The sequence below is a fragment of the Peromyscus eremicus genome, chromosome 11, assembly GCF_949786415.1.
Source record: "Peromyscus eremicus chromosome 11, PerEre_H2_v1, whole genome shotgun sequence".
NCBI lineage: Eukaryota > Metazoa > Chordata > Mammalia > Rodentia > Cricetidae > Peromyscus > Peromyscus eremicus.
In genome coordinates, this window is record NC_081427.1 from 49,986,430 (window position 1) to 49,999,159 (window position 12,730).

The 12,730-nt window shown below is 42.8% G+C and overlaps 1 protein-coding gene across 4 annotated transcripts in view; it reads left to right on the top strand.

Annotated features, from left to right (window-relative positions):
- The window catches only part of LOC131921453 (microtubule-associated serine/threonine-protein kinase 4), a 211,821-nt gene that overhangs the window by 147,138 nt on the left and 51,953 nt on the right, over nt 1–12,730 (top strand). For all 4 annotated transcript variants that reach the window (XM_059276179.1, XM_059276180.1, XM_059276177.1 and 1 more), the window contains exons 5-9: nt 1,224–1,381; nt 3,284–3,359; nt 5,261–5,470; nt 10,108–10,209; nt 11,509–11,641. In XM_059276179.1, the coding sequence (XP_059132162.1) occupies nt 1,224–1,381; nt 3,284–3,359; nt 5,261–5,470; nt 10,108–10,209; nt 11,509–11,641 (679 nt within the window). The remainder of the gene's footprint in view (nt 1–1,223; nt 1,382–3,283; nt 3,360–5,260; nt 5,471–10,107; nt 10,210–11,508; nt 11,642–12,730) is intronic.

A 12,730-nucleotide genomic window follows, 5' to 3' on the forward strand; every position in this document is an offset into this window, starting at 1 on the left:
GTCTATCTTACTGTGTACTTAGCAAGGCATTTTATAATTTCAAGGTGTAGGGATATTTCCAGCTCTGGCCATTAATTTCCAAGGCCACTGCACTACAGTGCTTGGGTGTTTACGAAGGCTGTTCTCTTGTAAGGACAGTTTTTTTATTTTTGTTTCTGTGTTTGTTTTTAAACTCGGCTTGAACGGACATTTTCAAATAACTAGTAGCTTTCAAAAAATGAGCTTATTCTAGATTGTTAGATTATTATTATAACCCAAAGTTAGGTTGTTTAAAAATCACTTGTAGCTGGGTGGTGGTGGAGCACACCTTTAATCCCAGCACTCAGGAGGCAGAGCCAGGCAGATCTCTGTGAGTTCAAGGCCAGCCTGGGCTACAGAGTGAGTTCCAGGAAAGGCGCAAAGCTACACAGAAAAACCCTGTCTTGAAAAACCAAAGTAAATAAATAAATAAATAAATAAATAAATAAATAAATAAAAAAAAATAAAAATCCCTTGTTTTTAGCTGCTTGCCTTCTCTAACCCATTCCAGATGTCGAGGGATGGTTTTTAAGGAGTGAATCTACAGCAAGGGGTAAAAGCTTCAGGACTGCCTAAGCTGTTCATTAGAGGAGGGACATTTTCACCCCCATAACCACCCACACCCCCCAAATCAGTAAAGAAAAGAAATACTCCAGATCCAAATAAAAAAGTAGTATCACTCCGAATAACGTCCACTTCTCTGACCCTCCCTCCAGTTCCCTGCCCTTCCCTTGTGCTCACAGCACACCCGGAGGGCATTTGTGTCAGAGAACAGCGTGCGTTTGTTGAGGGGGGTTTCATTACCTTACTTATGGTCTCACAGCATATAATCATGTTATTTACTTACAAGTCAGAGTGTTGGCTGGGAACAGCAGCAGGAGTCTCTTCAGCAAGAGCTAATCCATCATGGCCGTCTCACTCCAGGGTTTGCCTCCTTCCCTAGGCTTTTGTAGCTCTTGTCCATCTCACAGGTTTGGTTTTTTTTTTTACCCAGAAAGGAAACTGTCGTTGGAAAGCTGCAGGCAGATGGGGGACATCTAGAAGGCATGTTGAACTCTCAAAGAGAAGTCACTTGGTGCCTCTAGGTTATAGTTGCTGTCATGGAACCACCGTAAAATGGTAGCATTGCCCAATGTTGACGCTCCGACTCATCTCCAGAATTTTTTCTGGAGGTAGTCTCCTAACTTGACTCCAATTTCTTTCAGTCATCCTGTTCCTCCCAGGAGAAGCTGCACCAGTTGCCATACCAGCCAACACCAGATGAACTACACTTCCTGTCCAAACATTTTTGCACCACCGAAAGCATCGCCACTGAGAACCGCTGCAGGAACACGCCCATGCGGCCCCGCTCCCGAAGTCTCAGGTGGGTAGACCTGGCCTAAACTGGGATTTACTGGACTTGTTTGTTTTTAACCATTTCTCCAGTTTGTATGTGTGTTCACTGATTTGTGAATTGTCACAAACACAAGTGTGGTATTCCATCGATAGGTGACATTAATTACCATAGAAAGGCATTATATTTCTTTGAAGTTTTCACAATCTGCTTATTGCTGCAAAAGCCTTAGGAACTATCTATAAAAAAAAAAAAAAAGGCTAGCCATGGAAAGTTCAAGGTCAACTGATGTTGGTACAAAGAACAATGCATATTATCATCTGAAGTGGGAGAAGTTTGTTGAAAAGGGAGGAGAGAATAGACGGAAAGATATTTTCTCCAGATTCTATATTATAAAACCCATCTTAAGTCTTCTTATTCTGTATTCCCATCTAAGTCTTACTTTCTCCAGGATGATGAACACATTCTTAGGACCTGGTGGTTTCTGAGTTTTGTGCTTGTCAAATGCAGTCCTCTGAGTATTGAATAGGGCTGGTTTCCTGCCTTGCTTTGAATTATAAGTTTCACAGTTATGTCTCCAGGTGGTAGTATCTCCAACCAGGAGGCCTGTTCAGGATATTTATGAAAGTGCTGTGGGAATTCTCACTGGTGGAAGGAAAGCGGGGAAGCAGGTGGGCAGAAGTAGAAGTCACAGTATGGTACAGACCCATCAGCTTCAGCCCACCTTGGGCTGGGATCCCTGTAGACGAAGTGGCCCTCCATTTGTATCCTTGCTCCAGCTTTCCAGTCATTGGCCCTGTCACCCTGGGGAGTTCCTTCCTACAACTGAGGCTATCCTCGGAGAGAGATAGCCAGCTCTAGACTTCTGCTGATGGCACACCCAGCAGCTAGGCAACAGGTCTTTCTTAGAAGATGGAATCAGGCATTGGGTCTCCTTGTCAACAACATGAAATCTTGATGGGCCAGAATTGACATATGTTAATCTGTTAAAGTTTTATTGTTTAAAAAAATTAGCTTGCTAGGTACTTAGTTCAGCATGGAGGTTTACTAAGAAGGGGTTTCCCTCTGTATCTTTCCTCTTCATATAGTATCATAAACTAGTACCAAAGTAACCCACACTGGATAATGGCGGGGTATGTGAAATTATTTTGAGATCTAGAATAAAACAAAACAAAATTTTGCCATTGTATCTAAGAGTCACCGTAGTTTATTGCAGGGGTTTCACTTTTCATTTTCTTGAAGAAGTGCCCATGGCATCTAGCCTAATCTATATCTATCCAAGAATATAGGTGCCCCCAAACTGTGCAACCCTCTTGCCAGAAAGGACACAGAGCGGCAAACATGCAGAACACAGCAGTTGTGTGCTTCTGTTTTCTTATTGTACCTAATGCCTACCTGAGCATCCCAAATAAATATCTGTTAGAGTAGAAAATGGATTTCACCACAACACCTGTGCCACGGAAGCCCCTCCGCCTCTCTGGTGGTCTGTGGCAGAGCGCAGGTGTATGAAGGAAGTGTGAAATTGCACTATTAAATGGGTCTCGGATGTTGTCGTTGGTAGCCACCCCATTTTGTTTGATACTTTGGCAATTCATTGACTGGTTGCCGCAACTACACAAGCTCATGCCATGTGTCTGACACAATCCCACGGCAAGGCCATCTTCTGACTGAGTACCGGGACTGCAATTCTTCTGTGACGTTGCACTCCTTGAGCCTGTGTCTGAATCCTATTCATGGGGTCTGTGTGTTTTCAGGGATGTGTGTATATGTGTGTGCTAATGATGGATCTTGTAATTTATTATCTGAGACGGCTACTCTTCATATGAGGGTTGCATAGTACTTTCCGACGCAACTGACCGTTTTTATAAATAAAAGGCTTATGTTCATCTCATGCTGTGGCAGGTTTAAAAGGGTAATTTGCTTTGCTTGCAGCCCTGGACGTTCCCCCGCCTGCTGTGACCATGAAATAATTATGATGAACCATGTCTACAAAGAAAGGTTCCCAAAGGTAAATGGATGGAATTGAAGATGCCTGGCATCTCAGTGATTGGGCCACATAGGCTTAGCCTCTGTAAGGTGGTTTTTGTTACACAAGTGAGGTCCAGCCCAGGAATGACTGGAATTAAACAGCACCACAGCCTCCTTAGAGAAAGAGAAAACAATAAATAAATGTGACTCGAATACCTGCTGAGAACACAGCACTCTGTGTAATGAATGTTGCCGGTGTGTACCCACAGCAGGGGCCCTGGCCAGTGCAGGAAGAGGCTCTGCCTTCAGAGGCCCTACATCCTTTCCACTCTTTGGACTCAAGTTCCTCATCTACTTCGCAATTGTCAAGAGCACATGATTTTTCTCTCAGAAGCCATAGCTCGCTGTGTCCCGAACACTGTTTTCCTTTTTAAACTTCCTTTTGTTTTCCCATCTCCCATGCTAAACCTATTACCGTAGAAGTAGAGATAGGCTGGCGTGTTCTATGGCTCACCTGGTAAAAGGAATTATAGAATTAAGCCAGAGTGCAGTGTGTGGAGGCTTGTTGCCAGGCCCCTTGGTTACCAGTAGCACTTCTCTGAGGGACCCCTTCACTCACCTCAGTTCCATGCCTTCTCCCCCACGTGGCTCTGCATGACGGGGCAGAGGCCACCTCGCCACAGCATTTGGACCGTCACCACTGCTTTTGTTACTAGAAGCATGAGAACAAAGGGAGATCTAAGGGTTCATAAACAAGGAGCAGAGTACTTATTATTTGTAATGAACCTAACACTGACGGCATTGATTAGCACCGTTTTACCTATTTATCACATGTCGCTTGCCCACCAGGAAAGCACATATTGACTCTGCCTAGTTAATGAGGTTCAATGTTGAGAGGAGAGCAGGGGGAAGAGGGAATCTCCCTGCCTCTGTAGCTCTTGTAAACCAGGAATATTGATTAGCCAGTAGGCAATCACAGGGAAGAAAATGAAGGTTGGCAAGGAAATTGTAGATCTGTTTTGTAAGGGGTATCCCCTTGGCCATGCGCTAAGGGTACAGTGTTTGCAGTTAGGGAGAAAGTTGCTATGTGTATACTTCTGGCACACTGAAACCTTGCCAAGAAAACAAACTTTTGGCTCGTACTGAGGCACTCTGGCATAATCCTGAGTTTTGAATAACAACTAAAGAAATACTTCATGTTTTTGATAACCCATCTGAAGGAGCCTAGGAGCATAGCCCTCCACAAACACCCTTAGAGTTATTTCAAGTTTACATGGGTGGCTTACATTCAATGAGACATCAGAAAAGGGCCAGAAACACACCTTTTCATTTGATACCTCAAATGTTAATAATCTACATTCTACACAGTATCTCTCGCTTCTTCATCTCCCCTTCTCTTGGTCTTCTAGAGCAGTGTTAGCGTCCTAGTGGAAGGCGCAGGAATTTTCTGTCTCTCCCGCCCCACGTGTACACACTTTCCTGTAGTATCATTGTCCTCGCCAGAGTGCTGCATTTGTCAGTGGTTGACGAGGTTCAGAGAGGCAGCCTGAATACCAACAGCCAACATTAATACTCATGCTTAGTGTTGTTGAGTCAGTGAGCTGAAACTAATACATAATGACATGTGTGCACCATGATCATATCATGCCAAAATGAAGTTTCTTTTTTCGTGTGTGTGTGTGTGTGTGTGTGTGTGTGTGTGTGTGTGCATGTGTGTGTTGTTGTTGTTGTTGTTAGAAATTGGGTACAGGGTCTCATTCATGCTAGCCAAGTGCTGTACCAGTGAGCTATACCTCAGCCCCCAAATGAGGCTTCTATCAAATGTAGTTCTCAGGATCCTATTTAATGACTCAGAGAGGTCTGGGAAAGGAAAGAGTGCTCTGTGCATGGTCTGCGTATGTCGCCTTGTGTTACACCTGTGTGTGTGTCTCCTCCAAACAGGCTACGGCTCAGATGGAAGAACGTCTAAGGGAAATCATCACCAGCTACTCCCCCGACAATGTGCTCCCCCTGGCAGATGGCGTGCTTAGCTTCACTCACCATCAGATCATTGAGCTGGCTCGCGACTGTTTAGATAAATCCCGCCAGGGTCTCATCACGTCACGATACTTTCTTGAACTACAACACAAGTTAGATAAGTTACTACAGGAGGTAAGAACAAGGCGCCATGCACATAGTTTTCCTTCTGATTTGTTCTGCGTTTCTCTTGGCAAAATATTTTCTTGTGAAACCATTTGCTTCTAAGTAATTAGCTAAATGATGGCGTTCCCATTCCAGGAGAGTGTGCAGAGTGAGAAGGGGGAGGGACACACACACACACACACACACACACACACACACACACACACACAGAGGCACACACATCAAGTGTGCAAGCAAACCTAAACCGATTGCTACTTGTTATGAGTTGGTTCTGGCCATTATGTGTCGTAATAGAAAGTTAATGTAATCACCTTTACAGCGACCTTGGGACCCAACTATCTACGACTCTAGGATAAGTGGATTGTGAAGGATTTTTAAGCAGTGACTCCCCGCCCTCCCCCTGCCCCAACTTTACCTATAAAATTATAAATTGCCCGAGTGTATGTATGTTACTTGATGGAGCTATCTAATTTTAATATCTCAAAAAGCTAAATGGAAAATGGCTGGCTTTTACTAGGCTGTGTGTCCTATTAATTAACCTGCTTGTGGTATTGGATAGTAAATGGCAACTTCTATTTTCCTGAGTATCAGTTCTTCTTCTAACAAAATATCCAATTTCCAAAATGACAGATAAACACAGGATCCCATCTGTCTAACACTCTCATGCCTGGCTCCTGATAACACCTAGGACGGGAAGGGAATGTGTATGGTAGAATAGAATTAGTGTATGATACAGCTCTTCTGACTGAAATTGATTGGCCGCAGCCTACACGGGAAACCTATTTAACCTATATGTGGATTTATAGTATTTATGTGTCTCATAGGGCATAAATTATATCCCTGTAAATGTAATCATGGTGGGTTTTTCCCCCCTCTGAATGAATATGTAACTAATCCTCCTAAACTGGAGGAAAAATACTAACATCGTACTTTTAAGAAATCCATCTGTCCTTTCCCCTACATGACTGAGTTCTGGCAGGATAAGAAGGTGCCTCTCTGGCTGGCAGCTGCCATCTCCCTTCCCTTTCTCATCCAAGCCTCCCGACAGCATTTTCTCCATGGTTCCCATTTCTCACACATCACTAGTAAAGCAGTGCTCCTTAGATTGTCAGGGAGGGCGAACGTACAGCTTGTGGGTTTGGTGGTTACTAATTTACCATTTGACATAGACCAAGTCTGCTACCAATGAAAGTGGAAAGGAACGTGCGTGGCAATGGCCATGCTGGGAAAACTTGCTAAGGCTTGGTTGCACTGCCCACCACACCCTTACGCACTGAGGCACTGAAAGTAGTGCATGGACCGGCCCTTGTTCATGGACTGCACTTCATCTGGAACACAAGGACTCTGCAAAGCCATGCATTTTTTTTTTCATACCTACAATGGTATACAACATGTAGAGGTTCCCAAATATTTTGTCCCGTGAGTGGCTTCTGAACACATCCCGTGATACTCACCCATGTCCTGCCGATGGGAGTCCGTTTTCAGTTTCCTGGAGCAGGCTCATTTTACTGCAGTGCCTACACTCCTCTGTTTCTGTCCCTTAACTGTGTGACTTTGATCTTTGCCCCTCTCCATCCATTTCTTCCCTGTTTCTTACAAGGATTTCCTTTCCAGCTCACGTTTTCGATGAGCGAGTTTTCTCCAATCTCATTGTGTTCCCCTGCTTCTCCTCCCACTGCTGGTGATCTTGTTGTCTGTCTCAAAGAATGGTAGTCCTTTGGGCTTTAGTGGCTTTCAGTGCATATCTCAGAGCAGCAGCTTGTGGTCAAACCTGAGATTCCTGTGTCTATCTGCCTCTCGGATGGCTTTGTACTTGGGTAGCCTTCGGAGCCGTGCTGGGTAACCCCGACATACCTCAGGTAGACTTAGCACCTTCTTAACTGGCGCTGTGAATCCTGAGGGCTTTGCCTCTGTCCTGGTTAAGGTGTGTACTGCCGTGAAGAGTCACCATGACAACAACTCTTATAAAGTAAAACATTTCATTGAGGTGGTGGCTTACAGTGTCAGGGGTTCAGTCCCTTATAGGGTCACCCAGGCTAGCATCATCAGGACCACCTCAGTCCTGTGTTTTTTCACTCCTTCTAGGCAGTTCCCGAAGGAGGTAGATTTGGTACCCAGAGTTACTTATATGAAAATCTCCCCCTCTATCTTTGTTGATGTATGGCAGACATGGCAGATTGTTTCCTGGCAATTAAAAATAAACCTTAGCATTTCAAGGATCTTCTGAGTGGGTGGAATGACAGATGAGAAAGGTTGATTTTTAGAGAAATTTCTCCCTGAGCCGGAGAAGCACGTATACCAGTGGCCTAAAGGTCATTGTTGGGAAGGAGAAAGAATGTTTTCTTAGGCTTCCTCACAGACCCACTTTCTTTCAATCATTTCCAACGATCCAGTCTCCCTTTAGAGGCACACTGCCAGTATCTGCCCAGAGCCTGGAGCAAACCTGTCTGAGGAGCATGCCCATTCTAGGGAGAGCAGAGCCGTGGGAACACGCTGCTGTTTCTCTTGGCGAGCCATTGTCCATTCCCAGATGTGATGTGATGCTCTGGGCCCAGCAAGCCTGTCTCCTCACCACATTTCCATTGTCAATCTTTTGAGTAACCCCAGGCACAGATCCTCCTATGGTTTGAACAGCTTGATTTAACAGATGCCTTTTAAAGTCCCAGGGTCGAGGTCAATTTCAGATGAATGCTTTTATGTCTGCAGTCTCTCTTTCACTGAGGTGTATTTAGCCAAAGAAGACAAAACACAAAGGAAACCCTAACTCTCAAATCTGGGTCACAGTCTTTTTCAATGGTGGCCAACACTTACAATACAGACTCAGGGACTCCACTAGTGTCTTTGGAACGTGCCGCAAGAGAGCAGGAAGCCACTTCCTTCTCACGCTGTGCCACTACACTGTGTTGCTTTAGCAAAGCCTGTCTTCCTGCACCAGTTTGTAAATAAAATGTCATTTGAGCTAATAGAACTCATATGTCTTGGAGGAAGACATAGCTGATAATTGTTAGAAGTTGGGACGTGTCCTCATGTATATGGTCTTTGAAATGAAATTTTTGCCATTTGAGTTGACCATTTCCCCTTTGTGGGGAGAGACAACAAAGTGTACCTCCATATTTTAGATTTTCATTATATTTGTGAATTCATAAAAACAATTATGATAGCAACATCCAGCTCAAAGTGTCACAAAGAAGTTAGCCTTTTTTTTGTTTTTTCAATTTCTCTTTGGAGATTTATGTTTAGCTAATGATGAACTACAAAAAGAATATAAGTCATATTTCTTAGCATTAATGGCATTTTCCAAAATTTCTTTTTCTTGCAAAACAAATGTTAGAAAGAAATTTTTTTTTTTTTTGGTTTTTCAAGACAGGGTTTCTCTGTGTAGCTTTTACACCTCTCCTGAAACTCACTCTGAAGCCCAGGCTGGCCTTGAACTCATAGAGATCCACCTGGCTCTGCCTCCCGAGTACTGGGATTAAAGGCATGAGCCACGACCACCCGGCTAGAAAGAAAATTTAAAGTTAGCTTATGTGTGAGGGGTGGGCTATTTTTTTTTCTAAAGATGTAGAACATATTCAACAATTATTTCCTCATTTTTCTTTTCAAGCAAGCTGTGTGTTGGGACATTAGCTTAAATACAGTGGACATGTTATAATCATTTTTCATAATTTTGTCTATAAGCTCTTCTGAAGGTGGGGCTTGTCATTGATGAACACCCCTAAGAATAATAAAAAAAAATGTTTCTTAATGTTTCTGAAATTATAACCTATGGCACCAGCAATGCATTGATTTTTTTCCTAAATCCTTAGAAAAGTGTATCATAAAACCTTAAAAATTATGAAAGCCTTAAAAAAAGAACATGAATAGTTTCCATTCAAATTTTTATCCTATTACAGTCTTAATATTGTATTGTCAGATTTCTTCAAGTAAATATTAAAAATGTCAGTGACTAATAACAAGTTGAGCCTTGCTGTTGGAATATTTACTGTGGTTAGGCAACATGTAAAATAAAATTTAACACACTCTTAAGCCAATCAGTGTTGCTGAGCTAAGTGCCTGGGTGCTATTTATTCTGTGAGTATCACTGAATCTGCGTGCATATCAGAATATGAACAATATCTGGTTAACACATGCAGTGGCACCGCACACGTTCCACATGATGAAATAACTAACTCTCAGGCTAATCATACCATGTGCACGAACCACACGTCATGAGTGTGTTAGACGCCCATGTGAGATACCCAGGATAACAAAAGCAGTCCATCTCTACCCTAGACGTGCACATCTACAATGTTTCATCGGCCGAGTCCAAGTTCTTGTCCAGCTGCTGCAGCTGGCATCCTGTTCTTAGTGGATCATAAGGTTAATGCCTCCTTCATTCATGGCTCATGTTAACAGTCCTTATCCTTACATTAGATTTCTAAGACATAATAAATCAGAGTTTTGCCATTAAACTTTAGCTAATAGAGCTATTTTGTAGATGTCTGATAGTGTCCATTTATGTTAGAGATAATGCCTGTTAAGAGTGTTTTCTAAGTCACTTAATTTCTGATTTAAAAAAAAAATTACCTCATTAGCATGCTTTGCTGATTTTCTTTTCCATTTAGTGGAGCCTCTGTATCATCTTTCTGTTCATTGCTTTTTCATAGGCTCATGATCGCTCCGAGAGTGGAGAACTGGCATTTATTAAACAGCTAGTCCGAAAGATCTTAATTGTTATTGCCCGCCCTGCTCGGCTCTTGGAGTGCCTGGTAAGTTGCCTGTAGATGCGACTATATTATTTATGGTTAACTGTGGAAAGTAGCGACCAGCAGAAGGCTCCAGTTTCATTTCACTTCAACCACAGGTGCTAAATAGAAAGAGTCAGGAGGGACTCCACCATGTGAATGCTTATGATAGCGTCCATATGTGGCCTGTCTTCCCTGATTTTGAGAAGGAAGTCTGGCACTGGTGCCACTGTTAAACAGTAGTCATATCGTATTCTGGTCAAACCTGAAGGATGATCATGCAATAATATGCTTGACCTTATTCCAGCATGATAACCTTACGCCACAGCTCATTTAAAATGCTTACTATGCCTCATGTTTCTGGAGTTGCTAAGTTGGAGACAGAGGGCAGTCGGGGATATGGTGACCTGTGGCTGCAGTTACTGTTTTTAAAATGTGCTGTGTTAGAAATCCATGCTAGTTGACAACCCATTGGAAAGACTATATAGCAAGGCATCATCCAGATCTGGAGGGAGAGCTGCTTTAGTGTTTGTATCTTTTTGGTCAATGATCATTTTCTTTTTCTTTTTTTTTTTCTGATACTTTGAGATTTCAGTCAAAATTGTAAATAAAGTTGGTGCTTTGAGTGTAAGAATTCTTTCAGGGCCTATTAATTGAGTATGAAAATTCACTTTTAACTTCTGCTGACTACTAATGTCCCTCCGTGTGTAACAGCTTTCGGCATCAACTCATGATACATGTATAGTCGCAGGTGCTTTGGTTTCGTCCTCACTTTAATTAGCATTCATAATGTTTTATGAAATGGAAATATTCACAGCCCCATAAATACATCCGAGTGGCTGATGAGACACAGCAGGGGAGACTTTGGGGAGAAAGTGCACCAACCTGGGCATGGTGGCACACACCTCAGTAGTCTCAGTTACTCAGGAGACAGAGGTGGAAGGTTGGACCTCTGAAGTTGAGGAATCTGAGGCTAGCCTAGGCAACACACTGAGAGCTCAGCTCAGAAAAGAGCACCAGTAAACCCTTTGTCTGTCAGTGGGCTCCTGATCTCTGGTAGGACACATTACCTTCGAAGTTACATCACAAAGAGACTGGAAAACTGGAAGTACTCATTTCCTTTAGGTTACCAGTCATAAATATGCATCCTCTTGGACTAGGACTAGGCTGCAGATACGCAGTGAGAATGTTGCGCTGTGTGAAGGCCTTTGCCTCCTTTCTTCATATATAACGTTCGGCCATGTCAGCGTTGTTGTGAATAAGATGTGTGTAATAAAACCTCCAACCTTTTTGAAATGTTATTCTGTGCTTGTCATCTGCCAGGAATTTGATCCTGAAGAATTTTACTACCTACTGGAAGCCGCAGAAGGCCATGCCAAAGAGGGCCAGGGAATCAAAACTGACATTCCCAGGTACATCATCAGTCAGCTGGGGCTCAATAAGGACCCTTTGGAAGGTGAGTGCTGGTCGAGTTGCCCTACCTTCTCTCTGATCATGGCATCTAGAACTTCATAATGAGCCTTTACTTTTCCTGTGTTGGAGATCTCTATGAAAAAGCCCCTTCTGGGGAGACCAGTTAGTATTTGAAAGAAAGTAGTTGAGTACGAAGGAGGAAATGAATGTGCCCAAAGCGCGGCAGCTAGAGAACGGGGCTGGCCTTGCTGGACTAGAGGCCTGCAGTCACAAGAGTGCGTGATGTCTGCTGAAGCACTTGGATTCCATCTTTCCTGAGTCCTTCTTTTGCAAAGCTCAGTGGGGTCCCTCTGGAGAGCACTTTTAATTTTCAAAGTGTTGCTAAAAATCATCGCTCATTTAAAATTGACATTTAAATTTAATTTAGGAGTAATGCAGCTACAGTGGATGACTTTAAATTGAGAGCAGCTATGGTAGGTACATTTTTAGCTTACTTGTTTCAAGTAAGCATAAAAAATAGTAATACATACAAGAGAGCCAGGGGTCAAAAGGGTGCTTCTTTTAAAGCTCGTTAGAGGATGCATGGTTGGTTCACATGAAGAAAGATATAATTCTATTAAATATAGGAAATAAGAAACATCCTCTAGTAATTTTTCAAACTATCTAATATTGGTATCCCTCCCATCCTTTTCTGGCTTGCTGATATATTATTGTTATATATAACACTTGATTTTTGTTACGTACAACACTTAGTCTGCATACCAGCCCAAAAGACTCACAAACAATCATTGACACCCTCATTCCAAAGCGTCTTCCTGATTCATTAAATTGAATTTGCAGACAGTGTTTAACCTACTCAGTTGTTTGTGATAGGGGTAAATGTTGATGCAGAGATTTTTTTTTTCTTCTGCTTCCTGCCCTGCTCTTTCCTTTTCTCCCTGGTCTGTCTGCTCTTGTGGACATTGTATCTTTGCCTCTAGTGAAATGATGCATGCATTCCTGGGAGATAATGCCAGATAAATTCACACTGTACTGAAAACAATACCACAAACAGATTCATCACTTACAGAGACTGGTGGCTGCCTTTCTGAAAAGTTCCCTGGGGAGAGATTTTTCTCCCATGGCTTTTAAA